We start from the raw sequence: 24,674 nt of genomic DNA, 5'->3' as shown, positions 1-24,674 counted from the left end.
CCTTCCTCTCTGCTTCCAGAGAAAATGCCCTCAAGGAATAATTGTGACCCACTGCTCTTTTTCGAATAATGCTTCAGGGCTCAGGTTGAAAAGGTTGGATGTCACTGCTTTAAGCAAATTGGAAAATCCAATTCTACATTGTATCTCTTAAGAAAAATAAGACAGTTGAGGTAATTTATAGCATTTAAGATACTATACTGTGAAATAATATCTTGTCAGTCACATTGAAAAGGGCAATGGAAGCACAAGCCAAAATACACAAAGAACTGTTAGTGGGCAGCAGTTTTCCTACTGTGGTTTTTGAGCAATAGGCATTGATAGTGTTGTTCCTGGCAGCAGTGTGTAAAGAAAATTAAATAATACTGGTTTTTTAAATGGATTATCATCTGCTGCAGATTTTTAGAAATAGATTTTCATTTCCAATAAATAGATTTCAATTTCCAAGTACAGAAGTGGGGACATAAAAAAAATTGTTAAAGTGGGAATTTTCTGGCTTTGCACTAATGTAACTGAAATTCAGCCTTATTTATTATTTTATTTTCAACTGAAATTAAAATCTAAAGTGCCAAATACATATTCTAGGACTTAAAAAGTATCTTATATCCGCTGAACAGTTCCTTGGTTCCCACTTCTCATTCCTCTTAGACACAGAAAGTCCCTCTGTAATGTCTTATTTCTCAGCTAAGTTTTTTCAGCCAATTCCCACATCTTCTGCAGCTTTTTCAGATATTCTTTTATAGCTAATAACTAATTAGCCACGGAAGATAAGACTGCATTAAATGTTTCCCACCTTTCTGATAAATAGTCTTTGTACCATGCTGCAGAGTAATTTTCTCTGTCTTTTTCTGCCTTGGTGACTATTTTAGCCTTGTTTTCATACTGTGGGTTTGCTGGAGAGGCTTAGCCTAAACCACCCAGGACGTGCTCACTCCTAATGATCATGACACAGTGTACTCAGGGGCATTCAGTGACACTTGCAGAATTCCATGCTTTCTTGACCAGGAATACTGAGCAGATGACTTGCTGCCACTGCTGGTAACAGTTAGGCCGATACCAAATTGCACCTATTGTTTCTATTCCTGGAGATGCCCTAAATGGAAATATTTAAGCAACATCCATTTTTATTAAAGAGATGTTTCCTTTCCACTCTTTTGAAACCTAAGTAATTTTTTCTCCTGGCAAGTCCAAGGCAGAAATGCTCACTTCTGCTCATTAAGACTTGGGATTACACCAGAGTGTGTTTTCTGCAAATAAACAGCTGTTCAGGGGAAGGAAAATACCCAGCTCTAAAATGAAAAAAGTTCTTAAGATCATTTGCTTTCAAAATGGTCAATGCAAGTGCCATTGTATAATGAAACGTCACAGGCACTTAACTTTTATGGAGCAGTTATTGACTGGTCACTGTTCATTTTCAGACATTATTGCCAAGGTCAGTTAAAACTAACCAAAGTCCAGATCAACATATATTTCATACTAGAAACTTGCCAGGATTTTATTCACTATTTTCTTCCCTGGTCTGTTTTCAGACAGGCCAGTCACAGCTTTCAATGCCTGTATTCTTTTTTACCTGTTAATTTTTCATTATACCTTGCCCATTTCCATGTTTCCCACTAAATGTCACTTCCTACAGCTGAAATTTAATTTGAATTGTTAAATATATTCATTGTACCAGAGCTTTGGACATGAGTTTATGATTACTTCTTGGCATATAGCTTGCCTTAGTGGGATGTAATAAATTAGTCTAATCATATGGTGAGTACTTACTTCATTCTGTGTTTGTTCCTGCTAGGAGCTGAAATTGTCTCTGTAATTGTATGCAAATCCCTTCACCAGAATAATCAAAGGAAACCTATGTGTAGCTGTCCATCCTCCACAAGAGAAGCATAAAAGTCTCCTTTTAATTCCACTTAAATGAAATGTTGTATTTTCTTATGTGAAATGTAGATACAAAATAGAAGAACAAAATTAAAATCATGTCACTAGCAGATACTGTGATAATATTGCTGGTTACTTTAGTCCTGCTCTTTACATATGCATAACATTATTTTCATAGTGTTCAATGTTCTCATTGAACCTGAGAAATAATAATATTGTGATTTTTCATTTTAAACATGGTGGAGTCTATTCTCCTCTGAGAAGTACATGAGACATATGATGAAGGGTTTTATGAGTTGCCTTCAAGAAGGTGTCTGTTTCCTTCTGCTGCATGATGAGGGATACTGGATAAACTATAGCTCAGAATTATCCAAATTCAAATTAGTCAAAATTTCAGTTGAGAAAAATTCTCCTGTAGTTCTCTTGCTCTAAGGCATGTTTTATATATTGGCCACAAATCATCTTGATTTGCTTCTTTGACCTCTGTCAAATATTTTAGCATTAATTTTTTAGATGTGGACACCAAAAGGAGATTCAGCCAAGTAGGAGTAGTCCACTGTTCTCTGTGAAGATCATACCATGATCTTCCCTGTTTCTCTGTGTAAGAACCTAGATGTTACATTGGCTGTCTTACAGCATTGCTGGAAAGATCAGTTCTGTATATCAGTGACTGTGATAGCAGTGTTTGTGGAGACACTCACATGAGACAAGGTTACTAAGTGCCTTCTGCTCTGCCTGCTCTTTGCAGAGCAGTATAAAAGAGTTAGAAGAGAGGAGGAAGCCAAAGCAATCAGCAGTCTCTGCTCATTTCCCTTCTTTGAAATTTTTGTTATTTCTTTGCATGCTGGTTTGCTAAGCATGCAAAGAAATAACAGGTTCATATAAAGCAGTTACAGATATGCATACATACAGATGTGTTTACTTATTATGGACATATATATGTACACTTGAAATATTTAAAAGAACTTAATAAAATGTTTTCCCACTTTTTTTTTTTTGTTTTTTTTTTTCTTTTTTAATTGTAGGATTTGGGGGTTTTTTTAAGACACTCAGATTCTGAGCCCTTTTCAGGGTTTAGTTGAGAGTGATATTTTCAGTCCCTAAGATGAAGTGCCTGGAAGGTGCATTATTCAACTTCATAGAATCATAGAATCATTTAGGTTGGAAAAAGTTAAGATCAAGTCCAAACATTAAACCAGCACTGCTGTGCTCACCCTTAAGCCATGTACCCCACTGCCACTCTAAATGTCTTTTAAATGCCTTCCAGGTTAGTGACTCAGCTCCTTCCCTGGGCAGCCTGTGCAAGGGCTTGACAACCCTTTTCATGAGGGAATGTTTCCTAATATCCAATCTAAATCTCCCCTAGTGCAACTTGAGGCTGTTTCCTCTTGTCCCTGTCACTTGTTACCTGGCAGAAGAGGCTGACCTTACCTGGCTGCACCCTCCTGTCAGGCAGCTGCAGAGAGTGCTGAGGTCCCCCTGAGCCTCCTTTTCTCCAGGCTGAGCACCCCCAGCTCCCTCAGCTGCCCCTCACAGCAATTGTGCTCCAGACCCTTCCCCAGCCCCAGACATGCTGCAGCCCCTCAATGTCTTTCTTGCAGTGAGAGACCCAGAACTGAATTTGAAGTCAGGTAAGGGGAATGATCATTGTCATTACACTTCAATAAAAGCCACTATATGAAATCTTCAGATGTTTCACAAGTTGCTGCTCCAGTTCAAAAAGAAGGAGCCTCATCTTAATGCTGGTCTACATGAGAAAAGCACTGAATTAATTTTAGGGACTGAAAGAAAATCACAGATCTTTAGGATTATCACCAAATTGTTTTTCTGTTGGGACAGTAATTAACTTCTAATAAATTTGTGGTCCATGTGTCAGCTTAAAAGATATAGTAAGACTTATTTCAAACTCTCTTCAGACAAGTGGTAACTATAATTGTAGAACTCAGATTTTAAGTCTTGTTTTTCCTGGGGCTTATTACATTTTTCTGAAAAAGGTAAATACTTCAAAATATAGATTTCAATACATTTTAAATTAAATTTAAAATCAGAATTAATGTGCCTAGGATCTACAAATAGAACTTATGGGTGGAGTAAAGTCCTAAATATTATTTGCTTTGGAGCTGCCAGTAAATATGGACATGGCCACAAATGCATAGAGATAGAATTAAGGTTGTGACTTCCTTCAAAAGAATGCTTGTTAACGTGAATGTCTGTTGTTTCAGTCTGAAGACTGTTCTTCCTATTTTCTATCAGGCAGGAATTAAAAACGACAGAGCCAATAGGCAGAGACTTCCAGGTATTTTATAGTAAAACACTACTTTTCTGACAAATCCCTATAGAAAGGAGTCAGAATAGCTGGCATCAAGATCTTAATTTAGTGCCCAGAGTCACTGTCCTAGGGCACAGGTATCTTATTGCAGCAGATGCCTTATGGGGAAAAGTAGTGCGTGACAATATAAAGACAGCAGCACAGTATATTAACCAGAATACATTAAGGTGCTGCTAATTTGAAGATATACCAGCTCTTAGAGTGAGCTTTAGCTCACAGTGCTAATATCCTTAGACATGGTTCCTTAGGATGTTATTTACACAACCTCTTGTACATTTGTGCACCATCGCAGGGCAAAATAAATCCTGTTAAATTGAGACTAGAGGGGTAGATTGTTGGCAAGCCAGCAACTTCTGGAAAATAGCTAAGCCTGAATGAAGACATTGTGCAAGAAGGATAATTTATTAGTATCAATCTTACAAACTATAGATTTTAGCGAAAGTAAGAATTTTGGCAAAAGGTAATAAGGCAAATATTTGAACTTATTTTCTTCCATATGGATTCATTTCTTTCAGTGAATTCATTTTTTCCTCTTTCTACCCCTTCATTAAAAATACTGATACACATTAGCCCTAATGATTGTCCCAAGATGGCTTATCAGATAATTGGTTATTTATAGAGACTACATAGATGGTCTGAGATAGGGTAAGCATAACACATGCTTCTTTTTCCTCCCCTCTTTTGTTCCACTTGTTTGCTCAGTTGCTGGGGTTTTTTAGGTAATAGTTTGTAAACTATTGCCTAAAAAGTAATTTGGTTTTGGTGTTTATCTGTACCTTTGGATGTTTTCATCTCCATGCATGCTTGTCATAAGAAATATTATGGGCCTGCAATGTTATTTTGAAGGCATGTAGTGAAATGGGAAGAGTAATGGTATCTGAAAACTGTGAAAGCCCAACCAAAACTATAAAATTGACTTTAAAACCAGGGCTTTTCTTCAGTTCCTCTCAAGTTCCCAGTTATCTCTATCACTTGGCACTTTGATGAGACACCTTTACAGCATTTTTCAAATGAAGGCTGCAGAGTGTGAAATGCAAAGAAGGGGAAAAATATTGCTGCTGAGTGGGCGTAGCATTAATGGGACCTGACATAGCTTGAATCTTTGATCATGAATTCCCATTGTGGTGTAAGCCAAACCTCCTCCCATATGCTCCCTGAAAGCACATTTCTTAGGCTATGTTGTTCCACTTAAGACTTTAAAAAAAAAAAAAAAAAAAAGGAAGTAATGGTTGTAATATATTGACAGCATTTTCTTGTAGCTTTGTGTTGTCCTCAGGAAAGAAGGATTATTAAATACTGCAGATGTAACTGCACAGGTACCAGTCTCAAAAGGATTAAGGGAGAGAATGACAGAAAGTCTGACCATACACTATTGCAGGATCTTGTTTTGAAGGTGTCTCAAACACCAAGAAAATATTCAAGGTCATAGTTGTCAAAGAGGCAAGAAATATGATCTCAAAGGCAGTTTTCTTTATCATTAAATATTCCAAAGTATTTGAAACAAAAACACAATAGAAGAAATAGCTAAATTGGATCCATTATTTCCTCAGTTTTGGTTCAGAACCATGTGCAGTAAAATTGTCCTGATCATTGATGCTATAGGTGGCTTAAATGACAACCTACATCATAGTCGATCTCTTTGAAAGTGGACAGAATTTGAAAAGCTAAGTAAGCCCAGACATAGATTTTTCAAAAACAAATCATGTGAGCTAAAGCAATTCTATTACAAAATGATTTTTTTTTCTAGACGCTGGGAAAAAAATGTGTATCTCATTCTAAGGCAAGTTTTTGCATTTCCATGAAGTTTCGCTAGATCAGTGCACTGGGTTTTCATGGCGGAGGTTTGGTAGTGGGGATCTACAGGGGTGGCTTTTGTGAGAAGCTGCCAGAGGTTTGCCCCATGTCTGATAGAGCCAAAGCCAAGCTGGCTCCAAGATGAACCTGCCACAGGCCAAAGCCAAGCCCATCCCCGATGGTGGCAGGACCTCTAGGATAATGTGTTTAAGAAAGAGAAAAAGAGATAGACGTGAGAATATGGGAGAGAAAGAGCTCTGCAGACACCAGTGTCAATGCAGAAGAAGGGGTGGGATGCTCTCCAGGCCCCAGAGCTGAGGTTCCCCTGCAGCCCTTGATGCAGACCATGGTGAGGCAGCTGTGTCCCTGCAGCCATGGAGGTCCACAGTGGAGCAGATTATAGAATTGTAGATGGTTTGGGTTGGAAGAGACCTTAAATGTCACCTAGTTCAAACACCCCTGCCACAAACAGGGAACTTTCCACTAGGCCAGATTGCTCAGAGCCCTGTCCAGCCTGGTCTTGGACACTGCCAGGGATGGGACATCCACAGCTTCTCTGGAAGCTTCTCTGGGCAAGAATGACCTTCTACAGACATAAGCATAGTTGAAGAAAGGGGAGGTGGAGAGAAAATATTAGAGATTTTTCCCCACATTATCCTACTCTGATTTGATTGGCAATAAATTAATTTTCCCCAGTTGAGACTGTTTTGCCCACAACAGTAACTGCTGATTGATGTCTCCCTTTCTTTGTCCTGACCCATGTTTTCCCTCATCCCATCCAGTTGAGGAGCAAGAGCAATAGAAAGCTTGGTGAGCACCCAGCATCCAGCCAAGGTCAACCCATGGCTGTGAGCTAAAGAAATTTTTTCTTGATGAAATTTCTAGAAGACCTGTCAAACACTGATCACACTCAAACTCAGAAAGAAGTTCACTGTCAGATAAAGAGGTATTAAGTATTGATCCATTCTGGTTACAGGGGTTTTTTCCAGTGTCTTTATTAATGATTTGTATGAAGAAATACAAGATGCATTTGTTATGCTTGCAGAGGATAAAAATTTAAGAGGACTGTGTGTACTCTGGAATACATTTTTTAAATAGATCACATTTTCACCAATGTACTTCAGGAACAACTTGGATCAATTGCAACATATCCAAAGGAAAGCAAGGAAAATTGTCAGAATTGAGGCTAAAACATTTTCCACAAGGAAAAACTGAGAGAATCATGTTTCAGAAACAGAAGTGGAGATAAAAAAGAAATGTAACAACAGTCTTCAGTTACATAAAGGATTGCTTTAAGGAAGAAGGGAACAAACTGTTCTCCAGGCCCACTCTAGAGATAGGACAAGAATGAGTGGCTTTAAATTGTGCCAGGGGAGACTTCGGTTAGACTTTAGAAAACATCTCCTAATGATAAGGATAATTAACCAATGAATATGTTACCTAGGATGTGAATCCTCTTTAGACATTTTTAAGGACAAAGAAAGTTATCTGTCTAGAATTTTTTAAATATACTTTATATATTATATGTACATTATATATATTATATAAAAGTATATACCTAAATATAATTTTTATTTTTGTGGGGATGGAGGGTTAGAGAGGAATAGATGGAACTACTTCTTGAGTTCCCTGTGTTACTTTCCAATCCCTGTGTCATTTCTGTGAATCAGACCCAAGAAGAACTCATAACACACCCTGTAGTTCTAGCTTCCACTCTGCCAGAGGAATTGGCCAGTTTGCAAGTGCTTTTTGTTGAAAGTTCTGTCTCCAGCTCACACTGTAGAAAAAATCAGGGGTGCAAGTTTGTTTAAGTTCTGGAAGTTCTATGCTGACCAAAATATGAAACAAAACTGTGTGTTAATAAGAAGGTAATAAACACAAGGAAAAATGAAATATGCATGAGTTAGAGTGCTTGTAGTTATTGGTGGAATGTATGGTCATGCATTGCTCATACTGTAAATTTCTTGTATGGTTTTCATTACTGTGTTTTCTGGATTCATCTCAACAAGATTTGGCCAGATAAAATAAATGGTAGTTATTTTCACTAAACCTCATGTCCAAACATCTTTGGTATTCATTGAAAAAAAACACCTTTGAGATAGATATATAAGACCAAAAAAATGGGGTTTTTTATGGGTCACATGTGTCTCCTTTGCAAGCTTGGATGATTAACTTAGACAACTACTCTATAAACAGCTAGAATTAAGCAACATTAATCCAGTCCTGAATTTTAAATATATTGGCTTATCCTTACCAAATGATTTATTGGTTGTTGGGAATTTAGCTGACTAGAGACTGGAAAAGTACAAGACCGTGGCTAATTCCAAATCCTGCACCTGCAAGATAGCGTGTCCTTGGGCCTAGCTGAGTATGATAAAGAAATGGACAGCGAGACGTGAGAAGTAGAGAATGTAGGCTCAAAGGAATGAGAAAGAGTTGATGGTATAGTTTAACCAATAGATTACTTGACTTACAGAATATTCATAAGCTTATTATTTGCTGTGTAAGTATTTGATGCTTTCTTCAATAAACTGGACCTGTGATGAACCATCTGGTGTCCTGGTCCCCTTCCTTCGACAATTGATCATTCTTCACTTCTGTGTAAAGAATCCAACTGTGTGTTGGATTTATAGAAAACTTACTATAATACTAATTCCTATAGTTGGAAGTAGCTTTCATGAAGTAGCTCCACCAGTGTATGGGGCTTTTGGAATCATAGTAAACTTTGCGAATGGGATTTATTCCTATTTGAAAATTAACTGGCCCTGAAAGAGAAGCAAATTAATTTGCATTTCAGTAACATGCAGCATATGAGTCCATATAAGCCCATCTTTGGAAAAGACCCATGTTTGTCAGAGATGTTTTCTATGCTTGCGGTCATAGCAAATATATTGCATATGCTGTTTCCAAGTTTATTAACCTCTTAACTTACTAGTTCAGTATTGTTAGTCTGCAAACCATAGTAAAATGCAGTCATAATACGTAAATATTGCATCCTCTTCATTGCAGAAAATTAGTAATAGGTTGCTGGACAAAAGTTCCAAAATAAGAATTATTACTGGGGTGCTGCTGTTTGGAGCAAACAGCCACTTCACTCTCTGTCTCCTGGCAAGCCCATCAGGAATGATTGCTTGTGCTTAGAGGGTTGGGGAAATAGTTTCCCAGAAGGAAAAGGCTGCTGTAAGATAAAAGTTATTGAAATTTATTATATCACTGTAATTGATCACTGAACTATTTTCTGGTGAAAGCAAGCTAGCAGAAAAAAAAAAAAAAAAAAAAAAAAGAAAGAAAGAAAGAAAGAAAGAAAGAAAGAAAGAAAGAAAGAAAGAAAGAAAGAAAGAAAGAAAGAAAGAAAGAAAGAAAGAAAGAAAGAAAGAAAGAAAGAAAGAAAGAAAGAAAGAAAGAAAGAAAGAAAGAAAGAAAGAAAGAAAGAAAGAGGAACAAAAAAGGAGAAAAAAAGAAAGATCTACATCCCAGCAGAAAAAATAAGTCAAGATGGTAATCCTGTATCTCTTCAGTTTATTCTGAACATGCTGAAGAGATATAGATATCAAATTTTACTTTTTATTTAATCTGAAATAAATGAAATCAAATAATTTCCTGCTGAAATGAAATTGGTTAAGGGAAAGCCTAGCTGAAGACAAATAAAAAAGTCTAAAAGGTAACTTAAATTTTAAAATCAAAAACATTTCTCATGATTTCAGCTACTTGGATGGAGGAAGGTTGTGTATATGCTCCAATTACAGGAATGTTGCAGTGAGTAGGAGGAATCCTGGGCTACGAAATTGCCCATTTTACACACTTTGGCCTCCACAAGATATCTCACTCTGAACAAGTACTAATATCTCTACAGCACCAGGTGCACATATGCTCTTATTTTTCTATGGCTGATCCATTTTTTGATGAAAAAATGCCAGTGGGTTATGGAATGAGGGAAGAAGGCTTAAAAAATCTGAGATTTTGTTTGTAATATATCTAAATGTAGTATCAACCCCAATGCATGGATTTCTTACAGAAGGCATCTCTAGCTTTCATTTTACAGGAAACCAATAGAGTAATGTTAAATTTTCATGAGGGGGAAAGGTGGGGTGCATGGAGTCATGGGTATTTTTCCCAGCATTATGACTGTTATCTTTTGGGACAAAAAAAAAAAAAAAAAAAAAAAAGAAGAAGAAAATAGCAGTATGGTATGTCATCACAATTCTGCCTGACCAGAGAACAAAAAATAAGGAGAGAAGGGCTCAAGAAAACAAAATCTTTACCCTTTTGCTGTTTTGGTTCCAGTATATTGAGGTGGAATTGGTATTACTAGTCCTTAAGCAGTTGTTAATAGTATCTACATTTAAGCAATGACCTATAAAAGTCAGTTGGCAGACTTCTCATCACAGGTCATTTGAGGAAAATTCCCCAGAATACAGTCCCATAAAGAGGAAAAAGAAGTCCTGCTTGCATATAATGTCCTTGCATTTGGGAAGGACTTCAGTTGAGCTTTCAGGGAGTTCTGTTGGTGTTTTATTTAATTAATAGATTTTTTAATTTTTTAATTGAAGAAAAAAAAGAAAAAAAAAAGAAAAGAAAAAGGCTAGCTCTGTAAAGGACCAGGAACTTCTTGATACACAATTCCAGGCTTCAAAGTTATGCTTTGGCACAACCATTTGTCTTTTTTAATAAATGAGTTGTCTGCATTTCAAGGTTGAATTAGTTGATGAGGAAAAGTTGCTCTAAAAATTTGTGAAAGAATTTAACTTACTTTTACATATTGGCATAGTCCCAAACATTTTGTTAAATAACAGTGTTTAGAAAAAATATGGATTTTGCAGCTCAGCTGATACGAGCTAGCCTAGGGATTATTTTGTTTGCTTGTATGCAACAAATAGTGTTTCACAATAAATGGGAGGGATGTATTCCAGAAAATGAATCATTCATCTGTCTGTAGCATAACTGAGGATAAACAGCAGGTAAACAGAAAATAAATACCTTTTAGAAGACAGCTATAATATTCATGTCTGCTGTCTTTACTTGCGCAAACATCTTTCTAAAGATTAGGAATTTTGCTTGAATAGAAATACAGCATTCAGTTTCTGAGAATTATCCCAGGTTAGTTTCAGGGGTTTTTGCCTTATAAAATGTTTGCAGAAATCAACTTTATTTCCTTGTCAGCTGTAGCCAATTATTTTAGACAAATAAGCATTCTCCGCAGCATGTCTAATTTTTATCCAACTGAGCCTGTGAATGCCTTTATTCATTCTGTGTAAACTTCATCCTTGTCAGTCTGTTACATTAAAAATTGTTCCTGCACACTGAATAGATGACCATGCCACTGGTGACTTGCACAGGGATTCTGAACTCTTCTGATGGAGAATGCTGCACCATATCCCCTTGGTGCTGTTTAGCTGTGTTGTGCCTACTTGTGAAAACCCTCATCTGAGTGACAGCTACCAACAAGAAGCTGCAGAAGCTTCAAATACATAAATGAAGGCAGTTGCTAATGAAATGTGGCAAGTGAAACCTTGATCCAAGATAGAAGAAAAGGCCTTCTATGTGTTTGTCTGATATTTGTCATGCTTTGTGCTGGGATAAATTGCCAGTTTGATCCAAACACATCTTAGTGAAGTTGTCCAAATGAAATAAGAAAGGAAGGAGGGAATGTCAATTGCTGTTTCAAACACCATTCATTCTGAATCAAAGAAAATGTTAATTAGTGTCAGGAAGCTGAATTAAGTAAATGTTGACTGCCTTGGTAGCACAGATCAAGTCGAAGTTACAGTGTTAAGTGAAGTAGGGACCCCTGTAACATTGGAGTGGTTTTAATATATGTCTATATGTGGAAATGAATAGGAAATGAAGCAAGAAATACAATGCTTGGGAAAGAATCTCGCCATGATTTGCAGAGATAATTACAGGCAAAAAGGAGATTGAATATAGCAACAGGAAAAGCAGAATAATTATGCAGCAATTAACAGGAAAGCTGATGGTTCTTTGAAAAAAAAATAACAGTCATCAGGTTAAAAATATATGCTGAGTGCAGAAATGTTTTAATACTTGATACATTGAGTATTTGAATTCATTTCCTGCAATAAAATTCTGTTTCATAAAATAAATGTCTCATTTTTCTTTAAAAATATATCCTTCATTTTATGTATTTATTATAATTGTTAGTATTTTTATCTAAAATATGTTGTCTGAATCGGGGGGAAAAATCCACTTTGGAGGATTTTTCACTCCAAAATGTTCACTTTGGAGTGCTGGTGCATAGTGTCATAAAGATAAGAAAATTTATATTTTAGCTTAATGTTTAAAAGACTGCATATGTTGTAGGAGCCAGTAGAAAAATAGCTACTCCTGATTTGCAAGAAGATTCATTCTCATGTGTCAGAAAAAGTCATATTCTAATAACACTGTCATCTAGTTTTATTTGACAAATTCAGATTTCCACTGTATTGTAGGTCTTCTCCTGATTAGTTAGTTAGCAACCACTCGCTCAAAAGTGCTTGTTCTGAAATGTAACTTACTAAGGTTCTTCTTGAAATCTCTGGGATATCTCATAGTTCTATGGGGAACCTGCCATGCAATGGCATCTTTAAGAGCATTAAAGTGACACCTGAGGGTCACTGCACTCAGGCATGGGACACTCTTGCTGAAGAGAGAAAGAGGCTACCACCGGGTAACCACATCACTAAGGAAGATTGAGGTGAAATCTTTAATTTAAAGCTCGTGGGGGAAATTCTGCCTGCTCATGAGTTAAAAGCCACAATCCTCTTGTGGTTCTAGACAGGAGGAGCTTCTCTGAATTGTGTCATTATTATGAATGTGTTATTGAGAAACATATCTGTCCTTCTGTTCTTTTTGGGTTTTTTAAACATCTAAACATTTTTTAAACATTTTTTAAGCTCTGGGTGTGAGGTGTACAATCTTCATTGCTTTAAAAAATTCCCTGCTTATTCTGGATGAAGAATAGAATAATACAGCCTTCCTACTTCCTTGGCTGGTGGAGCAAGTCAGGATGAGGTTTGCAAGCTGTCCTAAGTCATGTCATAATCTCCCCTGCTGCCTCTCTACTGCACATCCCTAGTGGAAAAAGAAAAAAAGAGCAGGAAGGAGGTGAAGGGCTGGTGGTCCAGGGCAGCCTGAGGCTTCCCTGCAGGTTCAGGGGGAGACCTCTGACAGGACACTGCCTTTCCCGTCTGTGAATGGCCTCAAGGACAACAGGGAGGCATCAAATACTGGTACTGATAAAGAGCAATAGTCCTGCCAGTAGTAACAGTTAATGCTTCTCTGGTGCCCTTCATTCAGTGACCTCTAATCTCTTTGCATACATTGATTTAAGCTGTATGGAAGCTCTGAAATAGTTCAATATAATTTCTATTTATACATCTATACTGGCATATAATTTATATGTATAATTAAATTAAACAAAAAATTCTCACTAGGAAGCATTAGAAGCTGCTTGGATTAAGTGGTGTTATTAAGAAAAGAAACCCAAACCAAAGCATTTGAATGCTTTTGTGGTATGCAAATACTTCTGCTGAATGAGGAGGCTCAGATTTTTCCTTTGCTGTGTCCGGATACAGAAATTGTATAAAACTAATCTGAGAAGCTGAATGCTTGAGTGGAAGAGTTTGTGTGTATGAATCATATGAAGATTATCCATAATGCTCAGCATTCTGATCACTCCCAGCAATTGTAAATTTTTTTAATTGCATAGTGTATGCTGATCATGACAAGCAGCATAGGTAGGATTCAAATATTCTCTTATTCCCCTCCCTGTAGGAGCATATGTTAAGAGACATAATATTGATTAAGGACAATTCCTGTTCAAAAAATGCAATGATTGTGTTACTAGCGTATTGTATCCTTCTCTTTTAGGTTATTCAATACTTCAAGCAATTATGGAAAAAGCAGGACAAAATAGCTGGCAAGTCAGTGCCATCTGTGTGGAGAATTTTAACGATGCCAGCTACAGGCGGCTTTTAGAAGATCTGGACCGAAGGCAAGAAAAGAAATTTGTAATAGACTGTGAAATAGAGAGGCTTCAGAATCTCTTAGAACAGGTAACATCTGCTTTCAATGTTACTGTAAACGTGTTACTGAAACTCCAGATGAGATTGTGTTTTGTTTATTTTTTCAATGGAAATGAAATTGATTCTTTTAATTTTTTTTTTTTTTTTTTTTTTTTTTTACTTCATCAGCCTATATTTGTAGGTCCACTTGCCTGTTCTGCTCTCTTTTCATTTACAGTACTTGTCCTAGCAGCTGGCATGTCAGGGCAGGGAGCCTCTCCTTTCCCCCTTAGGACCTTGGTGGTGAAAGGTGCCAGCAGTCAGGGCAGCTGCACATTTGGTCCCACTTCCAGCACCTCCCTGCCTGATGCCTCCTGCATCAGGGTCAGAGGGCTGCTGGAACAACAGGGTGTTGTTGAATTGCCACTGTGTTCTTAGTCTGTACCTTCATGGGGGTAAAGCTCTGCTTTGTTTGAGGGGGGAAAAAAGTCTATTTTAAATCCATTACTCTTTCTGCTTGCCAAATAGCAGAGGTTGTGTATGTCTAGCCATAAAAAGTTTTAAAATTATTGTTTCAAATATTTAAACTGATAGTTTTATCACCTTAGCAGGGTATTTAGGAACATGAAGAGCACTGAATAAAAGTGCTGTTGAACTGGGAAGAGAGGTCAGGTTCTTTCATCAGTTATCCATGGAAACATGCTGCTGGGGAAAAAAAATACTGGGTCAGACAGACTGGCTTCCACTGGGTAATATCTATACCAGTGTGCAGAGTGAATATCAAACCGTACTGCTCTGATGTGTCAAATCTCTCTCTGTGCCGTGTTTATGTGTAAACTGTTTCTTAAATAATGGAAAAAACAAATGATGCTTTAAAAGAAAAATTTTGCCAAATGACAAGAAAATAACTTACGGTTAACTATTTGCATCTCTTATGATCTCACATATTACATTGCTGTGGTGCAAGTTCGCTGTTGCTGCTGCAGGAATTGCAGGGAATGAATGCCATCTGCTGGTGCTGGACTCTCTGCCACCACTCTCCTTCTCTTGGTTAATGTGCTAGAGAATTTTGAAGGTTTTGTTGCAAAACCATGATGCATCTGCCTCTGAAGTCACTGAAAAATGAAATGTCATTTTTCATACAGAAATTCATAAAATAGCACTCAAAAATGCATGAAATAGTCCTCAATGTCATATATACATCAATTTTGCTTTCACTGGCAGGAGGTAAAGAGAGAAACTGAGAATTAATAGTGTGGCTGATATAACAAGAAATTTTCTATGACTATTGCTAAGAAAAGAACAGACAATGCCATATTGCTACAGATACTCATTTGACCATTGTATCTTTCTTTATTCTGAATGCCATTATGTTTTAACATATACCTTCTACAGCTTGTAATGAAATCCTCCCCCAGGTCAGCCAACATTGTAGTAAAACAGAGCACCCATGTGAGGGTCTCCTAAATTACATTCAGAAAAACAATTTCTCCCTCACTTCTGTGCATGCACATGATGTTACCTGATTTCTTTTACATGGCATGCAAATGTGATATAATGAAAAACTATGTTCTGGTACCACAACTCTTGAAGTACACCCACCATCCTGTGTAGGTGTTCCTAGTCACTATCCACTCAGTTGCAAAGGAAAATAAAGTCACTGAGTACATGTTTGGATCTCACTCATCTCACGTGTACATTTTATTTTCATCCAGGAGCTGCTACTTATTTTCCTTCTAAATCGGCAGCTGCATAGTCAGTTCATACAGGCCTGGATTTTGCATGCCTAAAATCGGTAGCTAATGCAAGCATGTTAAGAAATAAAAAGGGGGTTTGTGGCCACAACAGGCTGAATCAGACATGGTGAGTTTGTCTCACACCTCCACAGGACAAGCCTTAAAGCTAATTGAGCTTTTTCATTAACTGCACAGGGAGAGTTGAGGGTAGGAGTTAACACCTTACATGCAGCATACTTGTATCACTTTTAGGAAGTGATTTATCTGGCTACTGTCTAATTTTGGGTGGGATAAATTTTACCTAGGAAGTGAGCTTTTTTTTTACTTGTACTTATGTTATTTGCTCCTAAGTGTAAAATATGTGCCCTAAATCCATGCTGCTGAACTGAAGGAAACTGGCTCGTGGGCTTAGAGATTTTTTGTTCACTCAGTAGTCACCGTCTATACATATCTACCATATACATATCTATATTTGCATGACCTAATTAAATTGGAAGTCATGTATATGCCTGGAGATTCTTTCCATCCTTCTAAAGTACCATCACTGTAAAAGCAGGAATGGCATTAGAGCCAGGCTAGAGAAAATGTGCATAAGAGTTGCAGCTTTATTCTCCCCTGTGAAGGTTCTGGTCTTCCTAGACAGGCTGACCTACAAATGAGCCTGAAGTGCTGGGTTGGGCTTCCAATATGGCCCTCAAAGACCAAATGCTGCCTTGAGGATGGGCAGTCAGAAGCAGTCTCAGAAACAAAGCATTTAGTTTTCAAAAAATGGGAATGAAGAAATTAGCAAAAATAAATTAGCCCAGTGTAGAAAATGCAAAATAACAGCCATTTTCAAATATCAGCCATCAACTTTTTCCCTTTGCTTGGGGGCTTTAATAACCTGTAGCAGACAGGTAAGGTGGCTTCACAGCTTCACAGATGGACTAAAAGTTGGCGTGTTCTTCCCTGCATACACGGAGGAATTGATTAAGCTTCAGTGAGTCTAATTAACTCAACTTCTTTCCTGCCTAGTTCTCCTGTAATTGAGAGCCTAAGTTGTGACTATACTGTAATACTTTGCAATGTACAAGTAAATGTTCTGCAGAACATTTAGGAAAAGTAATTAAATCTCAGTAATGAGACCATAACTCAAAGTGCTTTGCCCTTAAATCTGCGCTAATGAAGGGAGGGGAAATGGCTTGTGGGCTTGTGGGTTTCTTCTCAACTGACTGCCCTTGTACATACGCATTCACACTTCTCATGACTGTGTATCTCAAGCAGTGAAGACTGGAGGCTTTTCCACTGGCTGTGTTGTCAAAGTGAGCTAATGTGCTCCTCCCCTGCCCATGCCTGCTGCCCACTTAGCTGACCTGGTGTTTTCTGCTCGCTGCCCTCTTCACCTGCCAGCAGACAAAAACAGCACCTTGCTGTATCCTCACTTCTTGTACGACTTTATTGTCACCATTTCCTATTTCCTTTTGTCCCTATATTTCTTAGTTCATTAGTCTTTCTCATATATTTTCTCCTTTCTGTGTATGTCAGTGTGTGTGTGTGCGTGTGTGTGTGTGTGTGTAGAAGCTACCCCTCCACACACTCTGTCTGGGACTTGTCTTCACAGAAGAGTTCTCTCCTGGAGCCCAGTGATGTGTCTGAATTCCAGAATTCCAGACCCCCCCCATGCACAACCCCAGGATGTGCGCTTTTTATCATGAGATCTTCCTTTTAGGTTTTATGTAGCTGTGATATTTTGGGCAGGGCCAAGTCTGTATTGCTTTTTGTGGTGAAATACAGAGAAATGGGGTTTGATTTTTAGATTTCCATTCTAGAAAGGGATAGTAGGGCTGCCATTACATTAAATCCAGAAGATAGATTCAGCTTGCACTCAAGGGTTTGTGACTGAGTTGTTTGGATTTCTCCCTTTTGTCTTCATCTCAGCAAAGGTTTCACATTTTATCACTGAAGGATATTCTGAGACTGTGATGGGTTTCTTAATAAAGCTGTGCTAACTTCTTTGGTCTTGTTCACCCACACAAGACTGACTTGGAGGTATTTGGGAATATTTTGCTTGGTTTTGGTGTTAGTGTCCATGGCTTAGCTTAAGGTCAGCTTTAAACATAACACTGAAGCAAGACATCCATTTCTGCACACATGAAAGAGTTGTTGCCTCTGTGATCAGTAAGAGAGACAGTGTCTTCAGCCTGAGTCAGCAGATCTCCACCTACACTTGATCATCTGCTGTAACTTAAGCCTACCAAGATAATTTTAGATCCTTTTCATCCTTTATTCTCAGGATGGTGAAAGAACACCTTATCTTCTTAACAGCTTAGAACAACCATAACCAGGAAGACCTTTTTGTTACCTGGAAGTGAAACTCATCCTTTATGCTCTCCTCTGGCAGATCTTACCATCCTGCATCCTGGGCTCTGAGAGACACCACACAAACACCAAGACTATTGCCATAAGTGTTTTGTTTACTTGCCCCCTTTAAGTGATGCACATGATTTGCCTTTGCGAAGGGCAAGCGGGCCTGCAGACATGTTATTGACCAGTGTGGTCCTGGTGTGTGCCTGGGGGTGGTGTGGGTCTAGTCCGGGGCTTTTCCCTCCCTGTGGCCTCTCAGGGCAGCCTTGGCAGTGCTGGTGCTTGGGGCAGACCCACAGTCTGTAGCACGAGGGAATTCAGTGCTTGACACGAGCACTGCTGCTCACCCCCAGGAATAACCCCAGGCTGGTGTGTTTCACTGCTGAGCAGGAGCACCCACAGCAGTAAAATAAGATGGAAAGTAGGGAGCAGGGGGGTTAGAACTCAGTAATCTTTAAGGTTCCCTTCCAATTCCAGCCATTCTAGGATTCTGTGATCTTACAAAGATCTATTCCATGTCAGCTTTCCACATAGCTTTCAGAAAGTGTGTTTCCATTTTGCAGAAAGCACATCTGTACTTAATGGTTATAGAAAATTTCTTATGCTTAACAGAATGTGTTCTAGAACCTTGTAAGTGATGTCACTAAATCTGATTCCCAGTTAATTTACCTAGTCCTTTGTTTCATCTGTTCATACACAGCCATAAAAAAAAGTACAACAAATTTTAAATTCAAAACATAAACCAGGATAGTCCTTTATTTGTGTTGCATAAGTGACTATAAACAGAGGCAAAGCCCCATTTTCCTACTGGCATGAAATTAGGGATCTTTTTACCATTACCTTTACAGATTACTGGGACAAGACAGAGAAACGGAGCTAAAACAAAGACACAGAAAGATAAAATTATATCTCCACAGTTTTATGTAACAGCTATAGCTTATATAGCAGAATGCATTTCTCGTGTTTCATTTTCTGTCAAGGACCGTTGTGTCCTTGTTTACTGACATCCCTTTTTCCATGGCACTTTCAGCAGGTGGTCTTTTAAAAGCACAAAAATATTCTGTTTGAATGAAAGGATGAAAGTCAGTGAAAGGGATGGAAAATTCTTTGCTTCTGTGCCTCTTCTTTACAAGCAGTGTTTCTAAAATGCTGCCATGAATTTAATACAAACAACTTTCTGCTTAAGATGAAATGAATGCTTGAAGCCCATTGTAAGATGATTTCCAGTTCCTTCCAACTAAACCACTAACACTGGCAGCAAGCTGTACAGCATCTGAGCAGCCCAGGCCAAAGGAGTCATTTGCCACATACGGCACAGCAAGAAACACACAACTGTTCATTGAGAGTTTTCCTTCTTTTCTTAGCCCTTCTTTTCATTTTATTTTTCTTCCTGCCTTTTAAAAAGAGTGTATCTGTTTGCATTTTTGCTCCTTCAGTGAAAATCAGAAGTCAAGTCAGCCTAAGGCTGAAGGATATTTCTACTAAAATTAGAAAATTATTACTTTAAACTTACATGTATTTACTGAATTTCTATCTGAAATGCAGAATCCAGGCTTCAAAATAAATATGCTAACAAAAGCAATGTGGGTTTATTTATTACTGAGAAAGCTCAAACAAAACTAATACCACACACCTATTTAAGCTGAAGTTATGAAACCCCAAGTCAGGCATCCCAGTCTAACAAAATCATTATTTTTAATTTTTTTCCCACAGAATTTTATTTGTATTAATATTTATTTATCACTTAATTTGTACAAGTCAAATCTGAAACAATACAGAAAGTAAATATAGCAGGTGGAAATGGTGTTCAGAAGTACTAAAACAAGTGATCTCCCTCTGGGTTTTTATGGACTTTGTTTTTCTCCTAGTCTACCTCTTCCACAAACGCCATAAAAATTTTTTTCCCAAATGTGTACTTACTGAGCAAGAAAGAAAAGGCAATTGCCATGGCTAATCAAGGAATGGGTGGACAGTGTCAGTGCCCATGTGCTGACTGGTAGCTGTCAGACAGGAGCTGTAGTGTCCAGGTGCTTCCTGTCCTTTTGGTGGGCTAAAACAGATGGGTCTCTGTTCTCCACCCAGCAGCCAGGATTAATAAGAACTGTACAGACTTAATACCTTACATGTGTCTTAGAGATATTGTCTTCCTTTCAAATATAGCTGAAATTGCCACATGTGTTAAAAAATATTTTACTGGAAAATTGATAAACAGACCCAGAGACAGCTCAGTGGCAGAAAAGTGATTTCCTTAGGAATGATGACAGAAAATATATAGCTAAAACCACACATTTAAGGAAATGCCATGGTGCTCTCTCCTATGTTGTACGTGCATTTAATTAGTTGGGATACTTTACCTTCAGTAAATACACATTGTAGATTTCTTCCATTATTTCTTTGTTCGCTGTTTTGCAAGCAATGCTGAAGTGTGATGAAACAATGTGGTCAGATTTGAAGACTATCACAGAAAATAATTTTGAAGATTTCAATGAAAACATTTTTTATTTGTTCAACCACTGTATTTGTTCTTTTACTTCTTCAGAGACTAATAACCCTTATTACTGGAGAGGCAAACTGTCATTTGCTCAGCCACAGCTGATATCACAGCTATTCCTTATACTTTGTTCAGTAGTCAGAAATGTGTTCAGGTATACAATGCAGTCAGTTCTCCAAACAGATTTGATAGTTACACTGAAAAGTGTAATCTAGGAGTCATTTAGGTCATGAGGAATAATGTTATTAACTGTAAATATTTTAGCCCTTTTCTTCTGGACTTTCAATATTTTTTTCTTGTTGCTGTTAATCTGTACCAAAAAGACATGTAAAACGATGTAAGGAAGATTTCAAAAGCATGAAGTACTGAAATTGGAAGTTAACAGTTTTGTTCACCTGTCCCTTTTTCTGACAGAATTCTTGTCATTGCATATTAAGCATTGCAGAGAAAATAAGATTCCAGAAGGAAAAAAAAAAAAACCTGGACTCTTGATTTGGTGGTATTTGTTTTCATACAGATTTTGGAGCTGGTTTTGAAATTCAGACTGTGAAATACTGACATGAGCAGTTCTGTTTCACAAACTAAGAGAATAATTGGGATTGAAGGTCACCTCTGAAGATCACTCCTGGTGCCCAAGGGGGCAGCCTTAGATCAGGTTACTCATTTGGCTTAATTTTGAATGCATCCAAGGATGGAGATCCCATAACACTCTTATTTCCTGTTTCACTACTTTACTACCTCATAGAAAAAAAATAAATTCCTCATGTCTGGCTGGAATTTCTTGTGTTGCAACCCGTGTCCCTTGCCTGTTGTCCTGTCATTGTACACCTCAAGGGAGAGTCAGGGACCCTCTTCCCTACACCATCCTATTGGGTATTTATAAATAATTGCTAAGATCTGCCTGAGGTATTTCTTCTCCAGGCTGCTCCAGTCACAACTCTCTCAGCTTCTCCTCATATGACAGAAGCTTCAGTACCTTTTGGTGTTTCTCTGGACTGTTCCAGTGTGTGCATGTCTCTTTTGTGCTGGGGGCCCAGCAGTGGGCACACCCTTGCCGATGTGCCTCAGCAGAGCTGAGCCCAGGGGCAGGATCATTGCCGTGGTGGCACTGCAGTTCAAGAGGCTGTTGGCTTTGTCTGCCATGAGGGTGCATGAGTGGCCCGTGGGAAGCTCAAACCAGAAGCCCAGGAGCCTTTTGGCAAGGCCTCTTCTTCTCCAGTGTGTGCCCAGCCTGTCCTGCTGTGCTTCGTGAGTCAGACTGAGAGTAAGGCCATGAAATAAGGCACAGATGTACACAGATGAGCTCCTTTGATTCACAGTATTCTTTTTACACACCTATAGACATAGAGGTAGAAATACCTTATAAGTGGGTGAACTGTGTGTCATCCTGTACTGAACCTTGCAAACCCGTAATGTGCTTGCATGAGAAACTGCCAGAAGGGATACCAGGGTGATCGGATCAACCTTTGAGCTATATTGTGTGACTGCATCTAAAAAAGTCCTTCAATAAACAGATGCCTCTCCAGCATTTTGGTTTCTCATTCTCTGCTACTGAGTAGTCTGCTTCTTCTTCCTTATTTATGATAGCCCTCTCAGATTTTTACCAGAAATTCAATTTAATTGTGTCTCCATAACGACCTTCATGCAAAATTCAGCAAAGCAAGCTGAAAACACAAGCTAGGTGTAATTGCATTTTCCTACCTTTATGTTTACTTCTTTCTGAAAGAAAATATTGCTACTCCTCATTTCTGTTTTCTAGGGCTTTTCATATGCAGTAATGTGTCAGTGTTTGTTTCTATATTTATATAAACAGATATGTCCATAAACACATCCACATGATGAGGACTATATTCAGAAAAGAAGTGTTTCTCCTTTCTGCATGAATGGCAATGGATTTCCTTTCTTCTTCCATCTGTAGCAACTCCCTCCTCTCCCACTGTCTCCATCTGACAAAGTTGAAACCTCAGCATTCTTTGTGTTTAGAGCCTTCCAGTGTCCACTATGAACAGCATTTTCTTCTGATTTTTGCAAAATGAATCAGTTTTGCTGTCAGAGATCATCAGTCTAGCTCCTGGTGTACCAAACAGGCTGATTCCAGACAGTTTTTCCTTCATCCTGTTCTCCCCAGACCATAAGAATTAAATAGGATGTTTCCCAGTAGATGAGCACTTTTCTCAGCTCTGTCAGTGTTTTGTATCATCAAGATCAAGCCTCATTGCTCATCCAGGGCTTATTTGCCTTTAAACACAGAGGTGAAAACTGTTATGGAGCATCTGGCACAGATTTAATGCTTCAGTGTACACAGCTGAAGTGATACATAATAGTAAAAAGAATTACCATTGCCCTGTGTAGTATTAAAATTTACACGTGGATGTGAAATTGCCACAAAGTACTAGTATCATTAATCTTGGAAAAACTGCAAACCAATAAACTCTAATTAATAATAGCCAACAATTGTTATTAACAAGCAAAATAGGGAAATAGCTGCCCAGTGTCTGGAATGCTGTTCACAGCTGTCTAACTAAATCAGTTGTTCAGTGTGTTGCTTGACACCACTGATTCCTCAGCCTTAGAGAGCCTTGAGATATGTTGCTGAGAAATATCATGTTATGTGTTTGCACTGGAAACCAAATTTCTCTGATAGGTAAAATGGAGCAGATTGTCACAGCAAGAATTAGTAGTAGAAGTAGTAGAAGAATAATTAGTAGGACTAGTAATAGCAGCAGTAGTAATAGTAGTAGTAGTAGTAGTAGTATTACGGTCAAAATGAAAGCAAATAAATGTATGTGTGGAGAAAAGTACAGAAGCCAAGATATTCCCCTCGTTCTCAATCTCCTCTCAATTTGTCTCAGGAGTGCTAAACTTGAAAAAGTAATGTTTGACTGTGGAATTTCTCTAAATTGATGGAGTTGTCAATTTGGCTTGTTTTAAAAACATTTTTTTTCTCATCTTAGTTTCCAGTGTGTCTACTAACTGAAGATAGCACTTGTCACTTCTGCAATTAATTTAAGTTAATAATAAATTAAAACATGGTATTTTGCAATAAATTGCAACATAATACAGGAAGGCAGAAACTAACCAGACACATGAGTTACACAGAGTACTAGCTCCAACATTCCTGCTTCCCTGTTTTTCATGAGCATGGAGATGTCTTGGCACAAAGGATCACTACCACAACACAGATCAGTATTTATCAAGAGACAGCATGTCTTTTACATCAAGAGACAGCATGTCTTTTACATGTAGTTTAGTGGTATAATGTAGATTTCTTTATCTCTTGTTTGAAAAACAGCATGGACTGTCTGTATTTTCCCCCAACGTCTATTAGATTTGCATGAATAAAATGCAGCTTTAGTTGTGCTCTCACAGAACCACAGGAGCAAATCATTAGCCAAAAAATTTGGCATGTGCACTGCACACAGTAGTATGGGCTAGTAGCAGCGTTGTTGGACTTCATAGCACTTCAGGGATGTAGTAGCAGCTCTCTGCATATCTCTGACCCAGAGGGAATGGAAGATTCATAAAGTGCCTTTTCTTATTCATTCTTTATTCTCCATGCCTTTTTTTTCTTTTTTGTCCTTTCCCTAGAGGTCTATGGAGTTGCTTCTAAGCAACACTGGCATGTCAATGCAAACTGATAGTTCTCCTTGAAGGAGCCAGCCGCCAGCACTGCCACCAGCAGTTTCCTCACCCTGCAGAGCCAGGAGGAGCTCTGCACAGGCTCCTCTCTGTGAAGCAGCTGGGATTTTGCACACAGTCCCACACTGCACAGTAATAAGAATGCATTTTGTTACTGCAGCACACAACTGATGAGGTTTAGACATGAGAAATACGTTATTTCAGTCACTGAAAGAGCAAATAGGCATTAGGAGACAAAGGATGAATATGAATGATTTAAAGGATTTGTGATGTGACCTTCTTACACCCTTCATCTCTTTCCTCATTTCCTTTTTCCTTACAAGTCTCCACATCCTATTTAGGATAGGAGTAGGCACAACTTCAGCAGCAGAAGGAAGCAAATAGCTGTGCACAGGGCAATGGTTAATGACCTTTGAGCCACCTCTCCAGGTCTTCTTGCCCTGTAGCTTCCTGCACTGAGCAGGGCT

At 38.3% G+C, this 24,674-nt stretch overlaps 1 protein-coding gene across 10 annotated transcripts in view; it reads left to right on the top strand.

Moving 5' to 3' along the window:
• Nucleotides 1–24,674, top strand: part of GRIA4 (glutamate ionotropic receptor AMPA type subunit 4) — a 216,376-nt gene that overhangs the window by 112,196 nt on the left and 79,506 nt on the right. For all 10 annotated transcript variants that reach the window (XR_010441041.1, XM_064718367.1, XM_064718359.1 and 7 more), the window contains exon 4: nt 13,865–14,049. Coding sequence is in view for 9 of the 10 variants with exons in the window: in XM_064718367.1 (XP_064574437.1) it covers nt 13,865–14,049 (185 nt within the window). In the remaining variant the exon portion in view is untranslated. The remainder of the gene's footprint in view (nt 1–13,864; nt 14,050–24,674) is intronic.

The sequence above is a fragment of the Zonotrichia leucophrys genome, chromosome 1 (genome assembly GCF_028769735.1).
Source record: "Zonotrichia leucophrys gambelii isolate GWCS_2022_RI chromosome 1, RI_Zleu_2.0, whole genome shotgun sequence".
In the NCBI taxonomy this organism is placed as follows: Eukaryota; Metazoa; Chordata; class Aves; order Passeriformes; family Passerellidae; genus Zonotrichia; species Zonotrichia leucophrys.
This window is presented reverse-complemented; position numbering and strand designations above follow the sequence as displayed.